This window comes from Sycon ciliatum, chromosome 5, assembly GCF_964019385.1.
Source record: "Sycon ciliatum chromosome 5, ocSycCili1.1, whole genome shotgun sequence".
Classification (NCBI taxonomy): domain Eukaryota; kingdom Metazoa; phylum Porifera; class Calcarea; order Leucosolenida; family Sycettidae; genus Sycon; species Sycon ciliatum.
Genome location: NC_088647.1, coordinates 2,902,700 through 2,927,267, shown reverse-complemented (window position 1 = coordinate 2,927,267; position 24,568 = coordinate 2,902,700). Strand labels below are relative to the sequence as shown.

General features: G+C 48.3%; 2 protein-coding genes across 2 annotated transcripts in view; one reads left to right on the top strand and one right to left on the bottom strand.

The window, feature by feature from the left end:
* Positions 1–4,795, bottom strand: part of LOC135817181 (uncharacterized) — a 49,159-nt gene extending 44,364 nt beyond the window's left edge. Inside the window, exons 1-4 of the mRNA XM_065330311.1 lie at positions 4,278–4,795; positions 2,729–2,853; positions 2,046–2,121; positions 1,331–1,426 (exon numbers count right to left, since the gene is read on the bottom strand). Coding sequence (XP_065186383.1) covers positions 1,331–1,426; positions 2,046–2,121; positions 2,729–2,853; positions 4,278–4,541 — 561 coding nt within the window. The 5' untranslated portion in view covers positions 4,542–4,795. The remainder of the gene's footprint in view (positions 1–1,330; positions 1,427–2,045; positions 2,122–2,728; positions 2,854–4,277) is intronic.
* A 4,077-nt stretch (positions 4,796–8,872) lies between these two features.
* On the top strand, positions 8,873–21,486 carry LOC135817179 (uncharacterized). Its single transcript, XM_065330308.1, has 12 exons — positions 8,873–9,891; positions 13,032–13,113; positions 13,624–13,718; positions 13,998–14,069; positions 14,644–14,710; positions 14,997–15,069; positions 15,856–16,232; positions 16,449–17,116; positions 17,597–17,685; positions 18,209–18,266; positions 19,493–19,669; positions 19,983–21,486. The coding sequence occupies exons 1-12, from the start codon at positions 9,328–9,330 to the stop codon at positions 20,415–20,417; spliced, it is 2,757 nt and encodes a 918-aa protein (XP_065186380.1). The 5' UTR covers positions 8,873–9,327; the 3' UTR covers positions 20,418–21,486.
* The last annotated feature ends 3,082 nt before the right edge of the window (positions 21,487–24,568 follow it).

Sequence of the window (24,568 nt, the reverse complement as noted above, 5' to 3'; positions counted from 1 at the left end):
GATTTCTGACTTGTGTCACGTTGGCGCTGTTGCACGTTGACACACGCGGAAGTGACCAAGTAACAAACGGTTAGTTTCTTGCGAGTCTTTGGCTGTAGCTGGGCAATCACGCCGAGGGTGAGCTGCACCACCACAGACTCGATGGATCGTTACTACACTGAGGCAACGGTGTCGGAGGTCGAGCAGTACGACGTGTTGTCTGAGGTTTCCGCCGCGTTTGCGAGGGGCGGTGAACCCGGGAGAGACTTTCGGAGCGCCATCTCTGTCGTCTCCGTTCGCAGGTAAGATTCGGCCTGCTCGGCAGTTGTGATAGCGGTCTGATGCGCTTGACGGAGGAGGAAGACTTGGGCATCGGCCGGGAGGGCCACGATCAGTTGTTCTCGAATGAGGAGGTCATTGACGTCGTCCGAGGACTATGCAGGAGCTGCAATGCGACTTACAGAGGAGCTGCGACCGGTAGGAACGCGGAGGCAGGGAGGCTGCTTAGAGGCAGACGGACGGATTCTGCGTAGAGGCAGACGGACGGTATCTGCCGTGAGGCAGACGAACGGTTTTTGCAATGAGGCAGAATTGCTAGAGAGAGCCTGAGTGAGAGGGCTAAAACGGGTGAAGAGGAGTACAGTTTGAGGACTACATTGCAAGCAACTCAGCTGGATTCGTAATCAAGCCGCTTCTGACACCATGTTGTGATCTCGAACTCGTCAGTCACTGAACTGATTTTACTGTAAAGAAGACACGAACTTATAGAGTGTGAAGAAGAGTATAGCAGATAGAGAGCGGTGGAAGGAGAGCCACTGGACAGCTGGATAGTGTATCAATAAGCGCACGAGGGGAAGGCTAGACAGTATGTCTCTAGACATCAATAGCTATTGTACGAAAGGCCAGTCAATAGTACTAAAGAGTGAAGTCAACCACAACACAGACAATAGCTTCAGACAATCATGACAGGCATGATACGGATGATATAGCACTCTCAACTCCACACATTCATAGGTACAGTAAAACTAGAACAAGACAAACTCTCGTATAATTTTTCCACCAACGACCATACCACAACTGCACTCTCCAGCACCCTTTCGACACGTTGCCACAGCACACCATCAGCAAAGCGACACATCCGTTGGTACTGAATTCCTTCATGCAGCTGTTTCGAGTATAAAACTCTCGTCGGTTATTGTGGCAATGTGTCGAGGTCGGCTGGAGAGCGCAGTTATGGTGTGGTGCTCGATGAAAAAGCCTCTCCAGAGTTCTTTAGAAACGAATCCTTTAATCCAAGATGGGAATGAGCTAGTTTTGTATTCGTTTGAAAGCGTGAAAAGGTCTGCCATACCTGTAAGGGCACATTGACTTTAACCGGATGAAGTGTTGCTGTCATGTCCCACTGTAGACCTGGCAGGAGAAAGGATACATCGATCAGGAGATCCATCTGCAGGCGAACAAATAAGTGTGACGCCCACCCGCATCCACATCCGCGTGAACACCCACATACAGGCATACACACGCACATACACATGCGCACACACACACATACACCGAAGCAGATAGAAAGCCACCACAGTTCACTCCTGGCTCACCTGAGCATTAACCAACTACCGTCCCCACCCTCCCACTCTCACAGTGCAAACTTTCTGAGGTAACCATTCAAGAATATGAATACACAATCTTTTGAAGAAGAAGAAGAACCACGGAATGTGAATACACAAAATTAATGTTCCTACAATTCCACGTCCATGGTGTAAGCATGCATGCATGCATCTTTTATTTTTCAACCTCCCTCAAACTCGTAGTTTTATCGGACACATGCATTTACAGAAGACTGCTGTTATAATTCGAAGACAATGTTGGTTCATGGAGCATCAGCAATTAAATCAATATACCCACAGCACAGATTTACGCAACCTCCCTCCAACTCATACTTTTGTCAGATACAAGTCATGCATTTACAGGAGACTGATTTCATAAGTTAGAAACAATGTTGGTCCGTGGAGCATCAGCAATTGTACTCACAGTGCATACAAAGATGTGCTGCACATACTGAATCTCACCTCCAGATTTCCAGACTTGCGCGGTGACAGCACCCACACATGGTTGATCTCCGGCGCTAACGGTCCCAGCTCCAACCTGAAGAGAAGAAGAGAGTTGTGAGTTATGCCTGGAAAATCTCTCAAGACTACAGAGCACACACACACTCACACCCGCCACTCATGTAAACACCGGTGGTATGGCGAGGGAAGTGGGCCACAAAACTAGAAGCTGCATGGTATCTCATACCCCCCCCCCCCATGGCTGGCAAACGCCCCCTCCTCATCTATATTGGCACTGATTCATCTTTAGCCACTGGAAGGTGTAATAATAATAATAATACAACAGCTATGCAGCAGGGGAAACTCTAGTTACCGTATTCCCAGAGTATGAGAGAGAGGGAGAGAGAGAGAGAGAGAGAGAGAGAGAGAGAGAGAGAGAGAGAGAGAGAGAGAGAGAGAGAGAGAGAGAGAGAGAGAGAGAGAGAGAGAGAGAGAGAGAGAGAGGAGAGAGAGAGAGAGAGAGAGAGAGAGAGAGAGAGAGAGAGAGAGAGAGAGAGAGAGAGAGAGAGAGAGAGAGAGAGAGAGAGAGAGAGAGAGAGAGAGAGAGAGAGAGAGAGAGAGAGAGAGAGAGAGAGAGAGAGAGAGAGAGAGAGAGAGAGAGAGATGAGAGAGGGAGAGGGAGAGAGAGAGATCATCACACTCACCCTTGTGTCGTGAACGAATCTACCCACGTTGGCTTATTGTAGTCGAGGAAATGCTGCAGCTGCTGAGAAATCTGCTGCTCCATGGATGCGCGGTACGATGTCCATATCCGCACCAGCGTGTGCGACTAAAACAACGCCAGCAAACAGATCGGCGACATGCAAACGCGCACGCACAAGTACACGAACACGTACATTGTACACAGATGCACACAATAGAAGGTCATGTTTGTGTGACAGTGCTCTCATGGTGTGAGCAACAAGATGATAAGATTGTAACATGGAAAATGTGGGTGCAAGTTACCCTTTCATACCTTGTGCATGGTGTAGTGAGTACACATAACAGCAGGAAACATGCGTTAGTGGCCATCAAGTTGGTGCGGTGATGATCAGATCAACAGGACTAACCCCGGCAGGCCTGTCCATATACTGTAAAACATGTAATTTTAGGTGCATTAAAATTTCGGTGCCAGGGACCTGCTAGGTTTCCGGTGTAATGTAGAAATAGGTGATCGGCATTCCCGTCACATACAGTGCATACTCTAGTGCGTTTTAGGCGTAATTTAAATATAGGTGCCTGGTTTCTCTAACGAAATCGCCGAAATTAAAGTTACATCAAAAATTACATGTTTACAGTACATGTATGTGCAGTCAGAGCAAGTGAACTCCGCACCCATGTACTTTTCCCACTTTGCAACGTGCTGATCTCGATGACCGCTCATACACCTGCACTGTAGAATGGGCATGGTCTCAGTACAGTCAGACCTGGCTTATCCGGTCCTCTTTTATCCGGATCCCTCGCCAACCGGAAGACATCATTGGTTACCGATTTACAGCATACGTCATGCATACATACAGTGTGTGTGTTCGACTATCCGGTTCCCTCGCCTAGCCGGATATTTTTGTTGAAAATGGATGTGTGCGGTTAAGCGAGGCCCCGCTGTACGAATAACAATGCAAGTGTATATCGGACCGGATTACCCCTGCCAAAGCAGTACACGCCATCTCACACTGCAAGTGGAGAAGCCCCCTTGCACACATCTACATGTATACACGAAGACAGGAGGCAGGACTGGCGGAAGCAGTGTTTGATTGGTCCGGCTATAGCCTAGCCTCTTGATTTGTGCATGCCAAGGATACATGACCTCCTCAGCCGTAAACACGCGTTGCTGGCCAAAAAGGCGGTCCGGGCATGGCTTGACTGGTTCCACCGGGCTTGCTAGGCACAGATCCAGACCCAGAACTACAGCATATCGGTGCACAACACCCAGACCAGCAACAAACATGCCGTGCAACATGCTAGTCTCTTCATAAGAATGCCATATACCAGTATCAATCTCAACTGTGGTGTTAGCTAAGACTATGCGATTGTGAAGGGGGGGGGGGGGGCAATCTACAAAGTGTATGGACTATACTGAATCGTGTAGCATCCGGTATCATTTTTTTTAACTGCAGTATAATTTCTTTTCAGTGCTTGAGGTTATCAATAGATGTTCCTGAGTATAAATTATGTACATGACTGTATAACCAAGAGGAAACTCGGTCTACCTACCAGCCATTCTGTTGTTTCTCCATCTCTGGGCATCACAGACTTGGACTCATCTTTGGAGGTAGTTTCCTTGGTTTTCTCCACCCGCTCCAGCCTATTGTGCATGGTTCCCAAAGCCAGAAACAGGACTGCCAGCAGGAGAAGAAGAACCAAAATTGAGAATCCCCATGCTCCCAAGAAGAAGGCGGCGACAGCAAACGCAGCGCCGTGTAAGTATGCTTTTTCGAACACTTGCGAACATTCCTGCAAGGTGAGCAGGGGCTTCATGGTAAAGAAGGTAAGACGAAAGAAGGTCCTTGAAAAACTGGCTTCCAAACTTTACAATTCACTGAATTCAAGCAAACTGAACCTGTAAACGGAGTTTCGTGGTTCAGTGAGGACTTAGTCTTAGGTCCGAAAACCGCCCAATCTGCATGGGGGGAAATGAAGCATTATGCTTGTCAAGGCACTGGTTTTGTAAAGAATGACAGAAGCTAGGCCACTGTCACAGTTTCGGTAAGACCACTGACTGCCAAACCTCGCTTCTGATTCAACACTGATAATGCAGGGACAAGAAACGATCGCATCTTCCGAACCTCCCGTACATAATCTACAAGACTACTGGCTGCATTGTGCATGTACTATGTGTGTGTATGATCGAACTGTAGGTCTACGTACATTGTACTCAATCATTGATAGCAGGGAGTAGGTATTTTACTACTCCCTTAGAGTGACCTCCACTAGTGCACTTGACACGTACATCTGCCAGTACACTGGTATAGACACTATAATAATTATTGTCCATCAAGTATCAGTCCATTTCAAAATAATAAGCAATCCAGTTTTTGTTTGGGCATGGCAAACTGTTCTGTGAAGGTTCTGGACCAGAATTTCTCAATGTGCATGTGCAGTGCACATCGTCATTGTCAGTGTCGCACATGTTACGTATATGTGCATGCTTGTCCGTTGTGGGATGTGTGGCACACTCGCATGTACGCTTCATGCTAGCATGCTAGTAGAAGCTCTGTAGAGTACTCTTGGCAATACATGTAATACGCTGGGGTCATAATCTTGCTAGAGTCCATTTCATAATAAAAACAATCCGGTTTTGTACCTACATGTACATGACTGTACTGGTATTCTGTTCAGAATCAGTGCTGCCAGCCACTATATATTAAAATTAGGGCTGAAACGATCGTGGATTTTCACCTATCGATTACTCTTTAGCTTAACGATCGAGTAATCGATTATAATCTTTAGCAAATAGCGTCAGAATTTTGTGCAAAAATTATCCTGTTTCCAAAAGCTAGGCCTTCATAATACCAAAAATCTGCATTAGTGACAGGGTAGCTCCAAACCATGACAGTTTTGAAGTCAATTTAACCTCAGAATATGCACCATGCCCCTGGCAACTGCACACACGCAGCGTAAACTGATTCAAACTTCACAAAACGAGGGTTTTCAGTACTTTTTGGACTCAAAATTCCTAACGAGTAATCTATAACGTAACGATTACTTGATTGATAAGGAATTATCGATCGCTTACCGAGTAATTGGTATAATCGTTTCAGCCCTAATTAAAATCAATGTGTAAATCCCTCCAGATCGGAAACCTTCTCTTCAAGCGAACTTGCTGGGTTTATACTAGGGCTGAGTCGGGTATCGGGTCCGGGTAATTTTCCACGGGTAGCACGGGTACCCGATCGGGTAATGTTTCCATGGTAAGACCACAATGCACACCGGCCCCTTCCCTTACATACTGGGTAGACATGCGTGAGTTATTTGTACACGTGCACTGTAGACCTCTCTCTCTACTCTTTCTACATGATTTCATCTGCGACTTCGGGTTTTCGGGTACGATTCGGTACCCGTCTACCCGAAGGTCCTCACGGGTAGCACGGGTACCCGACTACCCGTGCACACCACTAGTTTATACAATTCCCAAGCTTGAACCCAGAGAATGTGATTAGTGGTCATCACTATGATCAGATCAAACAGCCAAAACATTGAAAACCCCTACACCATCACAAACACAAGACGGTGGTCTCTGCGCTGCAAACCGGTTTAATTTCTTTATTTCAATCAAATTTTCGGCCAGGAGCCATCATCAACAGGATTAAGGGGCAAGCAGCCAAACGTCCATTGAAACCTAGGTCACCGCTGCAATGATATCAGCAACATGGACACAACGAATACTAAGCCGGAACGAAGCAAGAACTGAAAAAAATTAAACCCTAGACAAAGAACAGGACAGATGGAACCTAAGCTAGTACACATGTGTCCACTAGAAAACGACGAAGACACACCGCCACTCTAGCAACACAACGATAATGAACATAAGATACGGGGTGAAACAGCTACTACCGATCCAAGAGAAGCAAACACCGGTAATTCTTCCAGAGCAAAAGGAAACCAGGGGCTCAAGGGCAAAAATATAGACATCTGACTGTATAGCAAGTGTAGACATAATGGAAGAATCTAGAAAGGGAGCAAATCAATCTTTTGTGTTAGGAGGCTATGTTGAAAATTTCAACGCTGAGACGAAAATAGAGGCTGGAGTGTACGGAGAGCGGCCCAAGGATGTGCCATGGCTCACATGCATACTTCGGTACGAATATCAACACTGAAACCCGGGGCTGGCCGTTAGAGCGACAACTGCGTCAGTAATACTTTCATTAGTACTCAGCAAGGGAAAGATGTTGCCGTACGGGTCGCGGTGTTTCTTCGACTGCTTCTTTGCACTGCCGGGTGTACGCATATGGGGACTGGTTTGCATCGGATGATCGTTCGATACGGATCGGCCAGGACTAGATGGTTCCTTGTGTAGTGACATTGAACGGCGGCGCTTCTTCGGTGCAGCAACCTTGTTAGCAGCAGCAGGCGCATCAGTATCAGCATCAGGAGCATCAGCCACATTCTCCTTGTCGACCAACGATGGGAAGCTGTTGTAGCACGACTGGCGGCGCTTCTTGGTCGGCTTCTTTGCACTAGTGGGCCTCTCCCAGTGTTGATTGCCCTCGGTGAACGGATCGCCGGATCGCAGCTTGCACTTTCCAGATGGCTCTTTGTACGATGAGATGGAACGCCGGCGGCGACGCTGCGATCGAGCTGCACAGTCAGCCTCTTTGCTGGACGACTCGGACAGGATATCGTCTGAAAACGAGCGGAACCACTCCGATACTTCCGACGAAACAGGCGACGATGGTGCAGAAGTTGCAGGTGAATCCTTGACGCGCACAGCAGAAGTGCTCGTGTTCGGGCTGGTGACCAAAACTGATGCTCGAGCAGCTTCGCTGCAACACACGTTCTCCTCCTCCACCCCGTGTTCTTCATCTTCCTCGTTCACCTGTTCATCATTGGCGTCATCCAGTAGAGCAGGTGTGTGAAATCCCTCACTAGAGTAAGTGGAACTGCCGGAGAATCCTCTCTCCGCAAGCGAGTCATCGGTGACACCACTACGCAGACTGTCGCCAAAGGGCGAAAGGCATTGTTCCTGCTCTTCCTCAATGATATCAGTTGTTGGCTTGTGCGCAATGGGGGTTTGACTAAGGGTTGGAACATTGAGTTCTTCACGTGCTGCTCTCACCTCGTATGCTTTGCCATTGCTTTGACGTGGCTCATCTACGATCCCTTCTTGTACGACAGGTGACACCCTCAGTGCACAATGCTCAGGCGAATTCACCACTGACTGACGTGAAGGTGAAATGGGACGCACAAAGCTACATGTATCGATGGCTCCCTTTACGATACCAATGCACCGAGACAGCCTGGATACGTGGCTTCGTTCCTTGCCAAGTTGCTTTTGCAAATCCACTATTTCACTGGTCTTCAGAACCAGTTCCTCGTTTAGACTGATTCTTTCACTTTGCAAGGCAACATTTCTCGTCTGTGAGCGCTGAAGGGACTGTTCCAGCTCTTCGACTCGTACTGCCAACTCTCTGTTGTTCTCACGCAATCCCACCAGCGTTTGCGGGGCTTTCCTCGTTTGTTTTCCCACTGTAGATTTTCTACGCATGGTAGTCCGCTTGACAGCAGGAGTGCCTTTCGCGGATTTCCCACTTGGAGCCATATCTCCACTAGTGAATTCCTAACAACGTCCTGATATCTGGTGGGGCGATTACGAGACGAACATTGAAACATAAGGAGACAGAACGAATACCGATACTGCCCAGATAAGAGCGCTCGAACTCGAGTCAAGATCAAACTCAAAGCCAAAGCCAAGGCTCTACTCAAAAAGTCAAAAGTTCCCGGGCCATGTGTACGTGTGTTGTCATGTAGTAGTTGCGATAGCAACGACCGGTGACGTCAAAAGTGGATGAAACGTGAAACCCAGCTGTTTTGTACGGTTTAGTACGACCTGTGAGGCCCACCGCGCCGGTACGCGGTGCCCACGCGTGCCGTACCGTTCCAGCATGGTCTTCGCGTGCACCCCAAACAAGCACGTGGCAAAACAAACTCCACAAGAGGCGGATTCGATCCAAAAAAGACCAAAACGGAGCAGTGTGAGTGTGTGTGGGGGTACGTAAAGTACAGTAAACCGTAGTTCAGCCCTGCGAAGAAAGTTCTTTGAAGGCCTTTTTCTCCGTTTATGGGTGAAGCCGAGTATCTGGTGTCAAATCGATAATCATGTCTGTCATTGCTGTCAATCCTATCAATGCTGCATACTCCCTTGCTCCTTACAATAGAACAGATCAACACGAACTTGAAGTGGATGTAGAAGGTTGTCTACCTTTTCGCAACATTGCAATCCTGCTGATCGGTGGCGTTGGAATCACCTGATCCTTGCGCCGAGCTAGTACAGTAGTAAGAGAGCAGTCAATAATTACATTTGCGACAGGGTGCTAAATTGCATGCAGAGGTTACAAATAAGTCGATGCATGCCATGTTCAGAATGTTCGTCGTGGAGTTGGGATCACCTGTGCATTGTTTGGTATCGTATGAGAACATTTCTCACGAATGAGACTGCAGTTGTAGACCCGGCTAGCTAACTGTATCCTACAAAAAAATATCAACTCCGGTACTGTCGGATTTTCTCCTTACCTGTCCCCGAGCCTGTGCGACAAAATAGGTTATCATGGTAGCGGTGTGTAAAGACGATGTGCTGCTATGGTTCAAGGAATCCTCTGCCAGCAGTCGAGTGAATGTCTACTCCGGCATGCTGAAATGCTGCACGCCGTTCGAGCTGAGATACTTCTTCACACTGCTAGAGGACGCGCTCAAAGACTGCTACCAGTCGCTCCGGTCCGCAGAGCAGAAAGTGAACAAGTTCATCACCTCACCTCCAGCAGCTAGCCCCAGGCACGTGGAGGCCGTGCATCCGTGCGCGGCGGCGAAACTGTCGAATGACGAGGATCGCGCCAACCTGCTCGCCACGCTGGCCCTGCTGAAGGGCACAAACCACACCGTCGCCAGCCAACTCCTGTACCCGGTCCTGTCCACAATCAAGAAAGAGTACGTGGCCAGCGAGAATGACGCGCGCGAGGAGTTCCTACTCATGCTCAACATGGCAGCGAGCCATCCGGCTTTCTCGTTCGCCGAGCGGCGGATTTTCTGGGACAAGATCGACACGTTGTGTGAGGCGGTATCCGTGGCAACGCCGGGTAGCAATGACCATGATCGAGGACTGCTCAAGAAAGAGGTTAGCGAGAATGTGTGCTGATATGATAGCTTTGTGATATCTTGATCCGATGTTTCATCTGTATACGAGTGTCGCGCTTGACACTCTTGTTGCTGTCCAATGTGGTGAACCCCTCGATGAACGATCAGCCTTTGGGTCATCTTTGGGTCATTCCAATAAGGAAAATATTACCAAGAGTACATGAAAACCAGAGTGTGCAGCTCGGATGGGTTGCTGTCACGGCGAAATTCCGTGATTACATCATTTTAGTGATGTAGTGCGTACAAGCAGGATTCAAGCAGGTCTCTTTCTGCACAACTGCAGCTTAGTTGTACGCACTACGCCATTTCCCGCCGAGATCTGCACCAAATATGATGTAATCACAGAATTCCGCCGTGACAGACACCCATAGCAGAGAAGACCCCGGCCCAAGCTGCACACTCTGGTTTTCATGTACTCTTGATAATTATTACCTGTAGTAGTGTTCAATATATTACGACTCCCGTTGCCATGGCGGTATTGCTATTATTAGTATTATGGTATGTGTGGCGTAGCCTATTAGAAGTGTGTGTATGGGGAAGGGGGCTTTGCAACCTTGCAATGTGTTCCTCCTCTTAGTCTAGAAAAACAGTGCATGGAACTTCTCCTGCAAGGAACTGCACATGCACACTGTAACAAACACGTACTCACCTCGACTTTGAACACCCTCTTGTTTTTACGACAGCAGCAGCAACGGCGGTCATGCCTTGTTGGCTAGGTTTCAGGAACAGCTGAATGCATTGCACTCTCACTAGCCTATACGTGTGCACAGTGCACACAATCATGTGCGTGCAAGATTAAAATACATTGTACACATAAGTAGCAAGTAGCAAAGAAGCCACTGGCACTAGTAAATCCGAAAAAGGCCTTTCCAAGCATCACTCTTCATAATCGCTACATTGGTGACGTGAGCAGCAACTATCGAGTCCTTTTATCTGGCTCTGTAGGTGGTCAAAGCGGTGACAAACTGGCACCTTCAGAGCGTAGGTAGTGCCAGCTACATAGCGAGACTAGAAATACTTCAATGTGCACCGCATAAAATCAGCTGTAACCTGAACTGTGTGTACAGAAGGAGTATGTGCGAAAGTTGTCACTGTGTTTGACATTGCTGTACTGTGTTTGACATTGCTGTACCGTGATCCCCGTTGTTGTATGATGGTATGCTGTGTATGTCAGGTTTCAGGTTTAGCTCCCTCGTATTGGACTGTGTTCACAGCCACCTTAGCTCTTTCCGTATTAGACTGTGTTCACAGCCATGTTAGCTCCCTCCGTATTAGACTGTGTTCACAGGTATTTTTGCTCATTTTCTTCCTGTTAAGGTTACGCTTGTGTTTATTTTGCCCGTATAACAGGCTTGGGTACACTGGGAAAATAATTGAGGTTTTGCCGTGTAGCTGATGCCAGTTGCACCCTCTACTAATTAAAGGCACCAATTTGTCGCCGCTTTCATCGCCTAGAAAGTTACATAAAAGTGCTCGTTAGCTGCTGCTCAATTCATCAATGTACATTATACTGATTATGAAGAGGTGTGAACGGCCTTATCACCAGTGGCTTCTGTGCTGCTGTGAGTCGACAAATTTTCGGCCTGTACTACTGCCGCTTGTATACACTGTCACAAAAAAACCTTGCGAAACAAATTTCGGCAGCAACACATTTTCGGCCAAACATGACCGGGCCGAAAATAGCCGAAAATAAAAATGCACCGAATATTTGTAGACTCACAGTATTTGTGCTAATTTTCTTCTCCACTAAATCCCTATGCAAGACTAACTTACAGTCCATTCAGAAAAAGATGGGCCCTGGCTCTGGCGAGCTCCCGTATTTGGCGATTTTTCGTGATTTCATTGTACACAGTGCAGTGCTGCGAAACTTGAACTTTGAAAAAGAGTCCAAAAAGGGTACCTGAACTGGGGTTCGAACCCCACAATGCACTGTTGCAGGCAGGGTCAAACGGCCTGGATTTTGATGGTTTTTTTTCCAATTCAATGCTTCTGGGGCAAAACTTGGCCGATATCCTATTCTTGTTATGGCTTGCTTTTTGGACAAATAGACTTCAGAAACATAATTGGAAGAGGATTCCATAGGGGATTGCAGAAAAAAATTCTAAAAAAACTCAAAGTTTGACCCATTTATGGCCAAAAGCTAGAAGTCCATCTTTTTCTGAATGGACTGTAGTGTGGAATTAGGTGTTGCCAAACACGCTAATAGTACTTGCATTTCTTACCCTGCTCGACAGCCATGCAGCAAGAGTAGGTACATTTTTATTTGAATTCGCAGAACCAAACGGGCGGTGTCGCCCAATTACATGGAAGCGAATAGAGTATGCACTGGTGTGTCACTAGCTCGCGTCTTGATAGACATGGCCTATACCGAACAGCATGGCTGTTAACACTGCGTGTGCCCATTGCGATGAATCTCTAACGTCTTTAATCTAGCGATTACCAGTGTGTTGTAGCTCTCACTGTCCCTGTGCCATTGTTATAGACTGTCGCTATCACTACTCATGCTATTTCTTTGATGGGCAACGAAGGAAGAGCTTGTGTTGAAAGCAGTGTACTTTATACGAAGAAGCTTTCGTTTGAAATTGATCTTCGTTGTTTCGTTCACTATCCAAAGTAAACAAATGGTATTACTTCGAAGTGCTAAAAGTTGTAGTTCTGAGATCTGAACAAATGAAAGTGTACATAGTACATGAGACGAAGGTCCGCAATCGTGAAGTTCTTGTCATAATGACTTGGTCATGTGGAGTGTCTCACCCTCTACAGTCCGGCATTTCAAAACTATAGACGCGTACCTAGGCAAAAACCGTTATGCCAGCATCTATACCACATAAAATCTGTGATCACTTTGTGCATAAATTTTTCCAAATTGGGCGTCTGTTATCCAATCATTTAGAAACTATATGAGAGTAATTGTGGAGCAGACCTGAGCAATATTCCGAAAACTATTCTCAAAAAGCTCCAGCCAAATTTGAAATATTTCAAAAACCCTACACGTCTATAGTTTTGAAATGGACTGTAGCAAGATTGTACCGGTACTTGACATGCGGCTTCAGTTACCGGTATTTGAATGTTTTTGTGTTGCCACGGTACCCTGTGTGGTCTCTGTGTGTGGTGCCCTAGAGGTGTCAAGAGGCGCGTACCAGTGTACTAAGCTTTATGGACGACTGGGCGGACACCGGTACTACTAACTGGGCGGAGAGCGGTAAGGTGACTCCCGCTTTACGGAGGTGCTCCGTATTAAAGTGGATTGGGGTGTAAATGTATGACTCACTTCCTAGGTCGTACACTATCGTGTTCGGAGTTGCCAAGGGCAGCTACGTGACTCGAAAATTTCCATATGGCGGAACACGGATCCGCATGCAGTGCACGTAAGACTTTCCGAAGATCGACTACGTTATTTGCTAACATACTTACGTTGTGCGGAACCTCTCTGTCAACACATGGTTCACTGCGATCATTAATACAGCCAGACCTCTTTTATCCGGATCCATCGCCATCCGGAAGAAAATCTCTGGTAACCGATTTACAGCATATGTTATGCATATACAGTATGTGTGTTCGATTATCCGGTTCCTTCGCCTATCCGGATAATTTTGTGGAAAACAGAAGTGTGCGGTAAAACCGAGGTCTGGCTGTACTCTCTGTATGCGCAGCCGACCTACTCTGGACCTACATCTATGTGTCACCATATCTCTATTGGTTGTTTGTGCAGGCGATGTAGTCCCGGACATTATCATTGTCTCTGGCTGTCAGAAAAGCAAGGGAAGCGGCCGCTTCGACACCATTCGTTTCGAATACATATTCGAAGTAGGTGCATGTACAGTCAAGCTACTCTCATAACGATTACCCCTATCACAATACGAGCATTGACCTTGTACGGTATCCATATTTTCTGCCAAACCCAATCACTCCATTATCACAATACGAGTATTGAACTTGTCCGGTATCCATATTTTCTGTGAAACCCAATCACTCCATTGACTTTCGTATACAATGCCTTATCTCAATACCACAACTGCTCCTATCAAGTGGTGTTTGTTTCGGGCTGACGTCGCGTGTGCTCGTGCGTGCGTTGGCTGTGTGCAGGTGACTTGGTCGGATGGCACGTTCAACCGGTGCTTCAAGACCTACAACGACCTCTTCCAGTTCCAGAACAAGGTAGGTAGGGGGGACTGTCACTGCACGTACTGCTGTGCGTCACCTACATGTATGTCTGGCGATCACGTGTCACTGGAGGCTATACGAGACCCTGGCACATGGTCACTATCAGAGGTTCTAAACTCTTAGTACCCGGCCCGCTAGGCAGCAACGTGTCACTTGTCCGACACACTCGGGACCCTGTTGGTTAAGTGGATATTCCGGAACCCTGAAGCTGAAGTATACCAATTTGTAAACACATCTCAATGATTGTTATGTACCTTTTTCATTGTGGCATTCTTTTCGTATCTGACACTTGTGTTTATATTAAAATGTTGAACATCGATATGAGCCCACTCTGTGACAAAACATGTGTCATGGATTGTGTGCAAGCACTCTTGCGTGCGTCCCCGTTTGACTACTTGGTACATGCGGTCCTTGGAGCTAGTTTATGTCACTAGACCGATATCAAACCCTAATGCTTTGACACACACAAAACACAGGTTTGTTCAAGTTCGCCAAAGGGCCATCTATCATCTTTAGATTGGCATACTGTGCTAACCTATGCAGTGTTCTCTATCTTTGACTGTGGTAGCTTCTCAATGAAAATGCAGTGGCTGCTGGCAAAGGTGCCTCTCCCCGTATTATTCCTTTCCTGCCAGGTATGTATGCGTGTGTGTGTGTGTGTGTGTGTGTGTGTGTGTGTGTGTGTGTGTGTGTGTGTGTATGCATCGCTAACGTCCTGGTCCTCACTGGTTCCTCCTAGGCATTCCTTCATCAAACGCCAAGTTTGATTTTTATTGGGAGTTTTCACTTGACTTTCAACTGCCTGCATAAATCAATCCTGCATGTAAGTTGGTTTTTATCAAGGGTCATGCATGATCACCCTTCTTTGGGATCATTTCTGATACATGCGTTGCACATGTTTTGCACTTGGATTTTTCTCAGGCAAGAAGCTGCTGACAAAGGCAACGCGTGAGCTGGCCGAGAAGCGCCTTCCGGAGATAGCAGAGTATGCCCAGTAAGGTCACTTACGAGAAAAGAGAAAGGGCCAATAAGTAGCTACTTGTATTTATGACTAACAGTCCACCAAGGTATCGAGATCTTATACAGTCAGACAGTGCGACAACAAGGCACAAAACTGACAACCGCAACCGTGGTAGACTGTTAGTCAAAACTAGTAACTTATTGTCCCTTTCTCGTTACTTATAATATTGGCTCACCGTCCGAGTTTTAATACGGTCGCTTATGCACGATATTATCGTGATATGCTTGTTGCGGCGGTTACATCGAGAAAGACGGAGTACTCTCCTGCTCCGGTGCTCCGTGTCCACCCTAATACGGGTGCTTTCTACATACAGTGCTCCGTGTCCACCCTGATACGGGTGCTTTTACGTACAGTGCTCCGTGTCCACCCTAATACGGGTGCTTTTACATACGGTGCTCCGTGTCCACCCTAATACAGGTGCTTTTTACAAACAGTCAGGCTTATGAATAACCTGTCAGCTGTAGTGAATTGCGCTGTGAGGAATCGAGGGATGGTGACTCCGAGTGAGACTAACGGTACCAATTTCTTCTGTATAACAGTGTTCATATGTTCACCCGCTGTCTGGACGTGTTTTATATTCCACTGAACTCTTTTTCTTGAGCACAGTAACTCCGGAGAATGTGAACAAAAAGTCATGAAGTTTTGTTTCCGTCAGCAGTAGCAGTCTCGCATGCATGGTCGGTTCTGAGTTCTGAGTGGTCACACCACTCCTCACGCATGGCCGTGATTGCGTACTCGTTTGATTGTCTATTCCTGCAGGAAGCTCACCGAGCTGCCTCAGTACATGCTGACCACTCCGCTCGTAGTGGACTTCTTCAACAGCGTCACGACGACCACCAGTGGTACATCCATTGCTGCTGTGGACGGCGGCGCCTTGGAAGACAGTCCTATCACTGTCACTGCACTACCAGCCAGTGCCGGCAGTGGTGATGCCGTCGGGGCGGCTACGCTGCTGAGCGGCGCCGGAGGTGATTCCAATGGCAGCTCGGTGTCCACCGCCACTAGCCAGCATCACTCTCCGGACGGCCGTGAAGCAGCTGCTGCTGGTAGTGACATTGCCGCCACTCCGGTGCTGAGCGGCGCTGAGTCCAGTGGTAGCTCTGCCGCCGCCACCTCCAAGGATTCTCAGGACAGCTGTAAGTCGCTGCCGCACTTGTGGTGGCTAACATGAACAAGTAATATTCTTTTTTAATTTTATTTGATTGATCTTCCAAAGGCAGATAGATGCCTATCGTGTGAATCTCAAGGGTGAAAATACATGTATGTGAAAATGGAAATGTTGAACCTATGTGTGGCAGTTGACTGTTTGTTCTTGTTGGATGCTGCTGCTGCTTCTGGATCTGTGTGAGCAGTGATGACTATCCACCAGTCTGAGGGATCGCTGCAGGTCAGCGCAAACACGTCGCTGGCACGCCCGCGTGACCAGTCCTCGCTGCGTCCCGGCAGCACCAGGCCGGTGCCCATCTCCATCACGGAGGTGGACGAGGAGCACTGCGAACACCAGTGTGTTCCTCGTCTCGGCGGCGGTGTGGTCTACTTCAAGAAAGACCAGGTCATGACCACCACGTCGCTGACCTTTTTGGAACAGTACGGATCAGCGTCCAGGCTAGCCTCGGAAAAGTGCAGGCGGTCCTCGCCGTCGGGTTCAGGCATGACTGGCACGGCAGAGTTGATACAACTGGGTACAACTCTTCCGGACTCCATCACCGCTGGCTCACTGGAACACGGTCTGTCGGGGAGATCGTCGGTTGCCAGTCCGAGCGATCTACCGTCCTCGCACGGCGATGATAGCTCAGGCCTCCTTCTGACGGAGCATCGGCACACCGAGCCCACCCAGCGACGCCGCATATCTGCCTCGTCCTCGACGACGCTACTGAGTCGCACTGGCTCATGCACCAGCCTAGCATCGCGCACCAGTGCCAGCACCGAGGTGAAGACGTTCTCGTCCCTGCAGGACTGGCTGAGGGCGCTACGCCTGCACAAATACTCCAGCACTCTGGAAGAGTACAACTTTAGCACGGTGAGTCCCAGCAGAAACCTTATGTGCAGTAGTGGCAACTGAAATGTGACCCCTGCTTGTTTACGTGCGTGTGCTACTGCGGTGCTAAAACGAATCGTAGTGAGTAATGTGCATGCCCCTGGCATGCCAGCAAAGCCTGCAACAAAGTGCCTATCACTTTCTGGTCTTGTGTGTGTGTGTCATATTACTACACAAGAGAGAGATTGGAAGCTGTGTTGCGACTCTGAGTTTCACGTATTACTATGATCATTAGGCAACTGAAGTGCTTTTCAATTTTCACAACAGAACGACTTTGTTGATTTGTTGTTTGCTTCATGCTCAAGTAATGTGTGTGTGTGTGTGTGTGTGTGTGTGTGTGTGTGTGTGTGCATGTGTGTGTGTGCGTGTGTGTGTGCGTGCGTGTGTGGTCCGTGTGCGTGTGAGCACCCCTGTGTGTGCATATGTATGTGCATGCGTGCATACGTGCGTTTCTCGACACAGCTGATGCGCCTGACATCTGAGGAGTTGGATGCCTTGGAGATGACTGCTGGTGCTCGGTCCAAGTTAGTCAATCAGATCGAGTGGATGAAGTAAGTTAATATCTGACTGCAAGTTGAAATGTTGGGCAAGGAAATCTTGGTGAACTGTTTAGTAATCCCGTGTATGGCCCTTTTACCGACATCTTGTCCCACACTCTCAGGGGTAATTGCTAGTAGACAAATACAATCAACTGGGGACAGAATTTATAATTGTGCGGTGGATGTACCGTAAAGTCGTGTATAAAAGCCGAGGCTTAGGGGAAATTTTGCAGGCTTCTACATGAGACAGGCTTCTATACAAGACCGGTATCTCCATGTATGTCAACATTAAAACCAGGCGTATGTGCCAGCAGTGTATCCAGGCTTCTATTCAAAACAGCCTTCTATAGGAGACAGGCTCTAAGGTATGTACCACAATCTACAAGTAGTACTGTATGGAGTGGATGTGCACGACTGTATGTAATCTACGGAAGAGTCTTTCCACGGCACATGCAAGGAATGCGTAACACGATGGCATAGAAAGCCCAGTGTTCCAGCTCTGCTCTGCTCTTCTCTACATGATCTGTGTGCACAGGAAGAATGACTGTGATCAGTTTGCCATACTGTACAGAGGTATCGAATCTGGAAAGAAGGTAACTGCTGCGTACTCAACTACATTACCATGCATTTATTTATTCCCGTAGCTATGCAGAAGACGTTACTTCAGTAACGTCTGGCGCTAGCCAGGGTCCACACAGCTTTAATTTGGTGTTTGTGTGTTTGTGTCACGCCTGGCGCTACCTTGTATCTGTCCCGTACCGTACCGTACCATCAAACACAACTGGCCACATACAGCTGGCCGCAATATTCAAATAGGGCTTTCAAACGCAAGATCGTAACGTGAAGCCACTTGGAAGAATGAGTATGAATGCGAAGTGTATGGGGGAATGCATGTAGGGCGATAGTGCGGGTTCGAATCCCAGGCAATGCCTGAAAAAATAGGAGAATTGAAAAATAAATTTATAACATCCCTTTTCTTTTTTTGCCGTCATCAAGGCCGTAGACGGTGTCGTATTACCCTCGACCGTACCTGTCCCGTACCTCTCCCGTACATGTCCCTTACATGTCCCGTACCTATCCCGTACCATACCGTACAATCAAAGACTGCTGGCCACAATGCATATTCAAATAGGGCTTTCAAATACAAGATCATAACGTGAAGCGACTTGGAAGATTTAGTATGTATGCACAGTGTATCGGGGGATGCATGCAGGGCGATAGTGCGGGTTCGAATCCCAGGTTATGTCTAAAAACAAAAAGTAGAAACTTATAAGAATTTATAACATCCCTATGCTTTTTTTTTGTCTAGGTCATCAAGGCAAAAAAGCATGGCGTAGGGCCCTGAGCTTCCAAGCTCTCTCGTTTATCTGGTGTTACCTTGTGCATGTCTGACTGTTCAAAACCTGGTTTAGCTGGTGGACTTTAACGCATAACTTGTGCCCCACCGTTTTCCTTGTTTCCATTTATTTATTGTAACATCTCAAGGCCCAGTGGAAACACTGGCCAATGTGAAGAGAGTGGGTGCTAGCCAACCGCAGCAGGGGTTGTGTGGGAATTAAGAAAAGTAACAATAGGGATATTGAACCTGTCTACCGTTTTCTCATTCTTGGTAGACTGCAGCGAGAGCGAGACAATCGTGCTGACTCTAGTCTCTACCTTCTTTCAGTGTGGCTGGTACTGTCACCAAGCCTCATCATGGTCATGCTGGTGAGGCCAGTCACGTGCACATGCCACTGCAATCTCCACACAACTGTGTGTCTGCATGAACGTGTCCTTTCCTGTGTGTGTGTGTCCGTCCGTCCGTCCGTCTGTAATGCAGAACCGCAATCGCGCTGGCTCCATGGCCAGTATGGATCTGAGTGACAGTAGCTCGCAGGTATCCGTAGGCGGAATTCACTCGGGCGGCGGGGCGGCCCAAAAGCCTAGTCAAGACACACAGGCACCAAAGTCTAGCGTATCACCTTCTTCCTCCGCATGGTCTCTACCCGATATTGTCGTGAGTTCGGCACCATGTCTCACTCTCTCTCTCTCTCTTTCTCTCTCTCCCTCTTTCTCTCTCTCTCTATCTCTCTCTCTTCCTCTCTCCCAATGTTTATATGTCTGTGCTGGTGTCTCAGACACATACACACACGCACACACACGTACGCACACACACACACGCGCGCGCGTACACGTACACGCCGTTAAATCTTCCTGCTGGTCGAATTGCCTACGCGCGCATTCCACACATCTCCACCTATGCATAAACAACCGTGTCCATGTACGCTGTGCTGCATTGGTGTTCCGTTGTGCTGTGTGTCTGTCTGCAGGGAGGTAGCGACTCACCGGCACACACAGCAGCAGTGACAGTAAGCAAGTCGTACGGATACTGTCGGCCTGCTGGACCCAACGAGGGTTTCGACGACTCCTTCACATTGCACCATACCAACCCATTCCTTTCCTCAACAAGCCTCGACAACAGCGACACATCGTTTTTCGGGAGTCACAGCAGCAACCCGTTTCTGTCCTCGGCAAGCCAGGACTCCGTTCCACCAATCAACAATTCTACTACTCCACTGGGACAGCCCGGACAGCAAGGACAGTTCCCCGCCAATGGCCAGAACAGACATGAAGCGCCCGCACAGCCGCCGCAGCAGGCGCTCTGTTCATCTCCACAGCTGAGTTCACACAGCCTGTCATGGAGAAATACCAGCGCATGCAGTTCCGGCACGGATCACACACCACAAGCTATCAGAAAGCACTGACTTGATACCAGCCAAGTCCTTGCCATTACTGAGTTCAACCAGAGAGAGAGAGAAAAGCAACCCTTATTTAGGATCGTATTTACCAACTACATCTACATTAGACTAGTTTGCGTCAACAAATCCGGAAACAATATTATTTATTTAGGAGAGAGAGACACCTGTGCCCTGCCAGTTTCGATCTGTAGCATGTGTATTTACGTAGAGCTTGGCTGCGCACAACACGTTTGATTCCGCTGGCTGGATCCACATGACGCTGAGCGTCGCCGCGGTTACACAGACCATTGACGCCCACAAAGCACGATCATGTGTCTCCTCCATCTCCCCCCCCCCACACACACATGCTTCTTTTGTTTCTCCCACATACATGTACTGACACAAACTCGATGCTGGAGTGGCATGCATTGGACCTTTTTTCTTCGCCCTGCTTTCACAGAACTTACTCCTCGCCTGCACTTCCGTTACGAGTAATGTTTTACGTCGTTCGCACAATTTTATTTTATTAGGAGCACATTGAAGAAGGATACGTTTTATTCTGAATTGAGCATATATTATGTAGCTTGAAAGATGACAGCACACGTCTAACTTATACTAAGATCTGTACTAACAAGAAGGTTTCCTCAGAGTTACCTCGCCCCTCGTAAATTATACGCTCACAATCCGGACTACATGTACCGGTAGCTAGCTGGCTAAACGGACTAGACAGTGCAGCCTAGCATGCGCTGCTTGTTCGCTGTTTATTTTCACTTTAATCGCCACACTGCTGGGTAGATATCTGCGCGCTATGTTTATGAACTTGATTTTAACCTTTCCTAATTAAGTGCAGCTGCACTAGCTAGGCCAGACTTGCCTGCAGGCAAACTGAGCATTACACTGACTGTAGATTCAAGGCTTTCGTTTCTTATCAGCATTGGGCTGGCTGTGGAACCGATCAGCGAAGCTTCCGATTTGTATCTTCGCACAATTTTTTTCCGCAGGTTTTTGTAACCTAGATTACATTGCATACCGGTACCGCAGGATCGACTTGTGTGTACTTGTGTACCAGGCAAGACACGTATTTTGTATACAGTCAGCGTATGGCTTGCAAGTGACAAGGACAAATACTGTGTGTGTGTTTGCGTGTGTTTGCGTGTGTGTGTGTTTGCGTGTGTTTGTGTGTGTGTTTGCGTGTGTGTGTGTGTGTGTGTGTGTGTGTGTGTGTGTGTGCGTGCGTGCGTGCGTGCGTGCGTGCGTGCGTGCGTGCGTGCGTGCGTGCGTGCGTGCGTGCGTGCGTGCGTGCGTGCGTGCGTGCGTGTGTGCAAGACACCCTGGCAGCAGGCATTTACTAGCACCCGCATCAGCGTACTACTACTAGCGCAGGGCACCGGGACCAACCACTAGGCCAGGGGTGGACCGGCTGTACGGCCAAAATCTGTTTGAAATACGTTGGTTGAAACTTGAAATACTTTGGCACCGGCATGCACCAGTGTTTCATGCACACGTTGCACAATGGACACGCCGGCACAAAGCGCACAGCATTCTGCCATGGTTGACAGTGCTCCAGCACAAAACCCAGCACAAACACAGAAAAGAAAGGTGGGAGAGGAGCCGCTACTTTCTAAAACAAGTGCTAAAAGAAACATCAATGTCAAGAATCCTGTATGGCCAACACATGCAGAAAGATGCAACATAAATCAACATAATAAAAAAAACGTACAAAGTCACTGGAAACAGCTCAGAGGTAAGTCCCCAAGTCCAAATGACAGTAAATATCTAAGGATAGAAATGATGGAGAAAACAAAGGTGTGTTGAACAGTTCATTGGGATGGAGGTTCACAGCGATGGCCGGGTAGGACTGCGCAGCAAACACGCTCAGACACTGACTACATGTAGTTCACCGGCAACACAAAGTTAGTTCCAGTGCATCTCACTGCGTAGATGACACAGGTGCTAGGTGTCATTCACTGGCACCATCATTATGGCTCTCAACACGAGCATACACGTCATGTACTTGACGCACTTCCGAAGTACATACATACATACATAAAATCCAAAATCCGTTGATCCCCGAGCTGCAGAGAGTGCTCAATGTCAGAGACAGAGCTTAGTACATAGCAGACTCAGCGGAGGACGTTCAGGTTGGTTGTAACTCTGAGTTTCATGCCGCTAGGCAATCATCAGACAACTGATACTCTGGTCTACCCAACAGTATGCTTATAAACACATAGGGCCACAAGCATAAACAAATTTAGCGCTAAATCTGGTGTGAGGTATGGGGAGAAAGCTGGCGCGGGCCAAGGCGCGACCGTGGAAGTGCCAGGAGGGTGGCGGGCAACAGGCAGGTGTGAGCATGAAAGCGCGGAAAGAGGCGATGGGGAGGCAGTGTACAGCAGATGTGTGGGGGGTGCCAGGAGGGTGGCGGGCAGTGGCCCAGTGAGATCACTACAAGTAGGGAGTTGTTTGGTGACGGGCAGGCGTGAGCAGAGTGGCATCGCCAACAACAGGCCAAGGGATTGTGTTATTTTATAATAATGGGTGCTCAGGCAAAGTGCAGTACAGTACTTGGTCAGTTCATGTGATAGGTGTGAAATTTGCGAGGCGGAACTTATTCTCATGCCTGCACTTCGAGACCATCTCAGACCGCTTGTTGAGTAGGAGCTTCTTGGGTGTAGTCAGGATGTGGAATTTTTCCGCGGTACAAAGATTGCATTTTTTTGACTCACATCTGTATGATCGGCTCTTCTCCCGCACCTTCCATGTGATGGTCAACGGCTTTCCCTCGCTCTTCAGCTCCCATACGTGTTTTGCGAGCTCAGTGCTGTTTTTGTATTTTTCATGACGCATGGAGGTCAGGTGGTTGGCGTGACGGGCTTTGAAAGGTGTCTCTGATAGGCCGATGTAAATCTTGCTGGTAGATTCTGCAGTGGCCTCATACACAATCTCCTTCGTCTGGCACTCTCCACGCAGCGGGCAGGATTCCTTAATTCTGCAGTTGCATGCCTTGGTTTGTTCTGGCTCTCGCAGGTTGCTCTTGTTGTGGCTGCTGATGACCGCTCCCATGTTTGGCATACAACTGTAGCTCACTTTCAGAGTGTTACGGTTAAAAATCTTCCCGAGCTTGGATGTTTTCGGGAAGTGCCTGGAGACAAGGCTCAGGAACCTACCAGCGACGTTTGTGCTAACGTTTTTGGAGTAGGGAGGGTTGAACCATATGACCTTGCGGCTGCGGTTCTTCCTGCCCCTGTGCTCATGTGCCTCGGGCTGAAAGCTCAGCACTTCGGTGTATCCACTGGCCTTTAATGCGGTCTGGTACACGGGGGCTGCATGGTTGAATGCCTCCGCGTCGCTCGATATAGCGGAAAGGCGCTTGTTGACAGCAGCAGGGATGTTGTTGGTGATGCCAGGCGGGTGGTTGGACTGCTTGCTGACGTAGAGCGGGTTGTCATTGGGCTTTCGGAAGGGTTGAAATTTCCCGGTGTCCAGGTTCATGGTGACATCCAGGAAATCCACCACCTTCAAGTTCGCTTCGATGGTAATTTTAAGGTCGAAGCGCTTGAATATTTCCGTCAGCTTTTTTCTGAGGCGGTCTGCAGCCTGTGGGCTGGTGTCCTTGAGGGCGGCCAGTCCATCGTCTCGGTAGAGGCCGATAGCGGATCTACCGACGAGGCTTGAGAGCTGGTTGAGAAGAAAGGCCCCCACAAGTTCGCACGTCTCGGCGCCATCGTAACTTCCCATTGTTACGTCAAACATGTCGCCCTTGTCCTTCATCCAGGGGCGGCCATCGTGGAATAAGAGCGATTTCCGGGCGTGAAAGATGATGTCCATTTCACGCGGCTCGATCGTGATGAATTGCTCCGCGAACGATAAGGCCTGACGGAGGAGCTGCTCACCAATTGACGGGTAGAATTCTACCACGTCAAAGCATAGGAAAGTGTGGCGCTGTTTGTCGGGTATCTCCTTGAACCACTCGATCACTGACATGGTGCTCCTCCATAGGTTCACGGCCGTTTGGCGACGCACAGCAGCCACGATCTTCTCCAGTATAGCCTTGCTCACCACACCCACTTCCGATTTGGCTGGGTTAATGAGTCTGCAGGGCAGCGCTCTAGCGAAGTTGTTTTTGTGGTCTTTCAGTGTTATAAATGCCTCCGACTTAGCCAGTACATCCATCCTGT

Bases quoted from the DNA above. Each gene is read 5' to 3' on its own strand.
- LOC135817179 (XM_065330308.1), top strand. From the start codon at position 9,328: ATGGTAGCGGTGTGTAAAGACGATGTGCTGCTATGGTTCAAGGAATCC. The intron at 13,114-13,623 runs GTAAGGTGACTC...TTGTTTGTGCAG, and splicing joins TACTAACTGGGCGGAGAGCG to GCGATGTAGTCCCGGACATT. The intron at 17,686-18,208 runs GTAAGTTAATAT...CTGTGTGCACAG, and splicing joins AATCAGATCGAGTGGATGAA to GAAGAATGACTGTGATCAGT.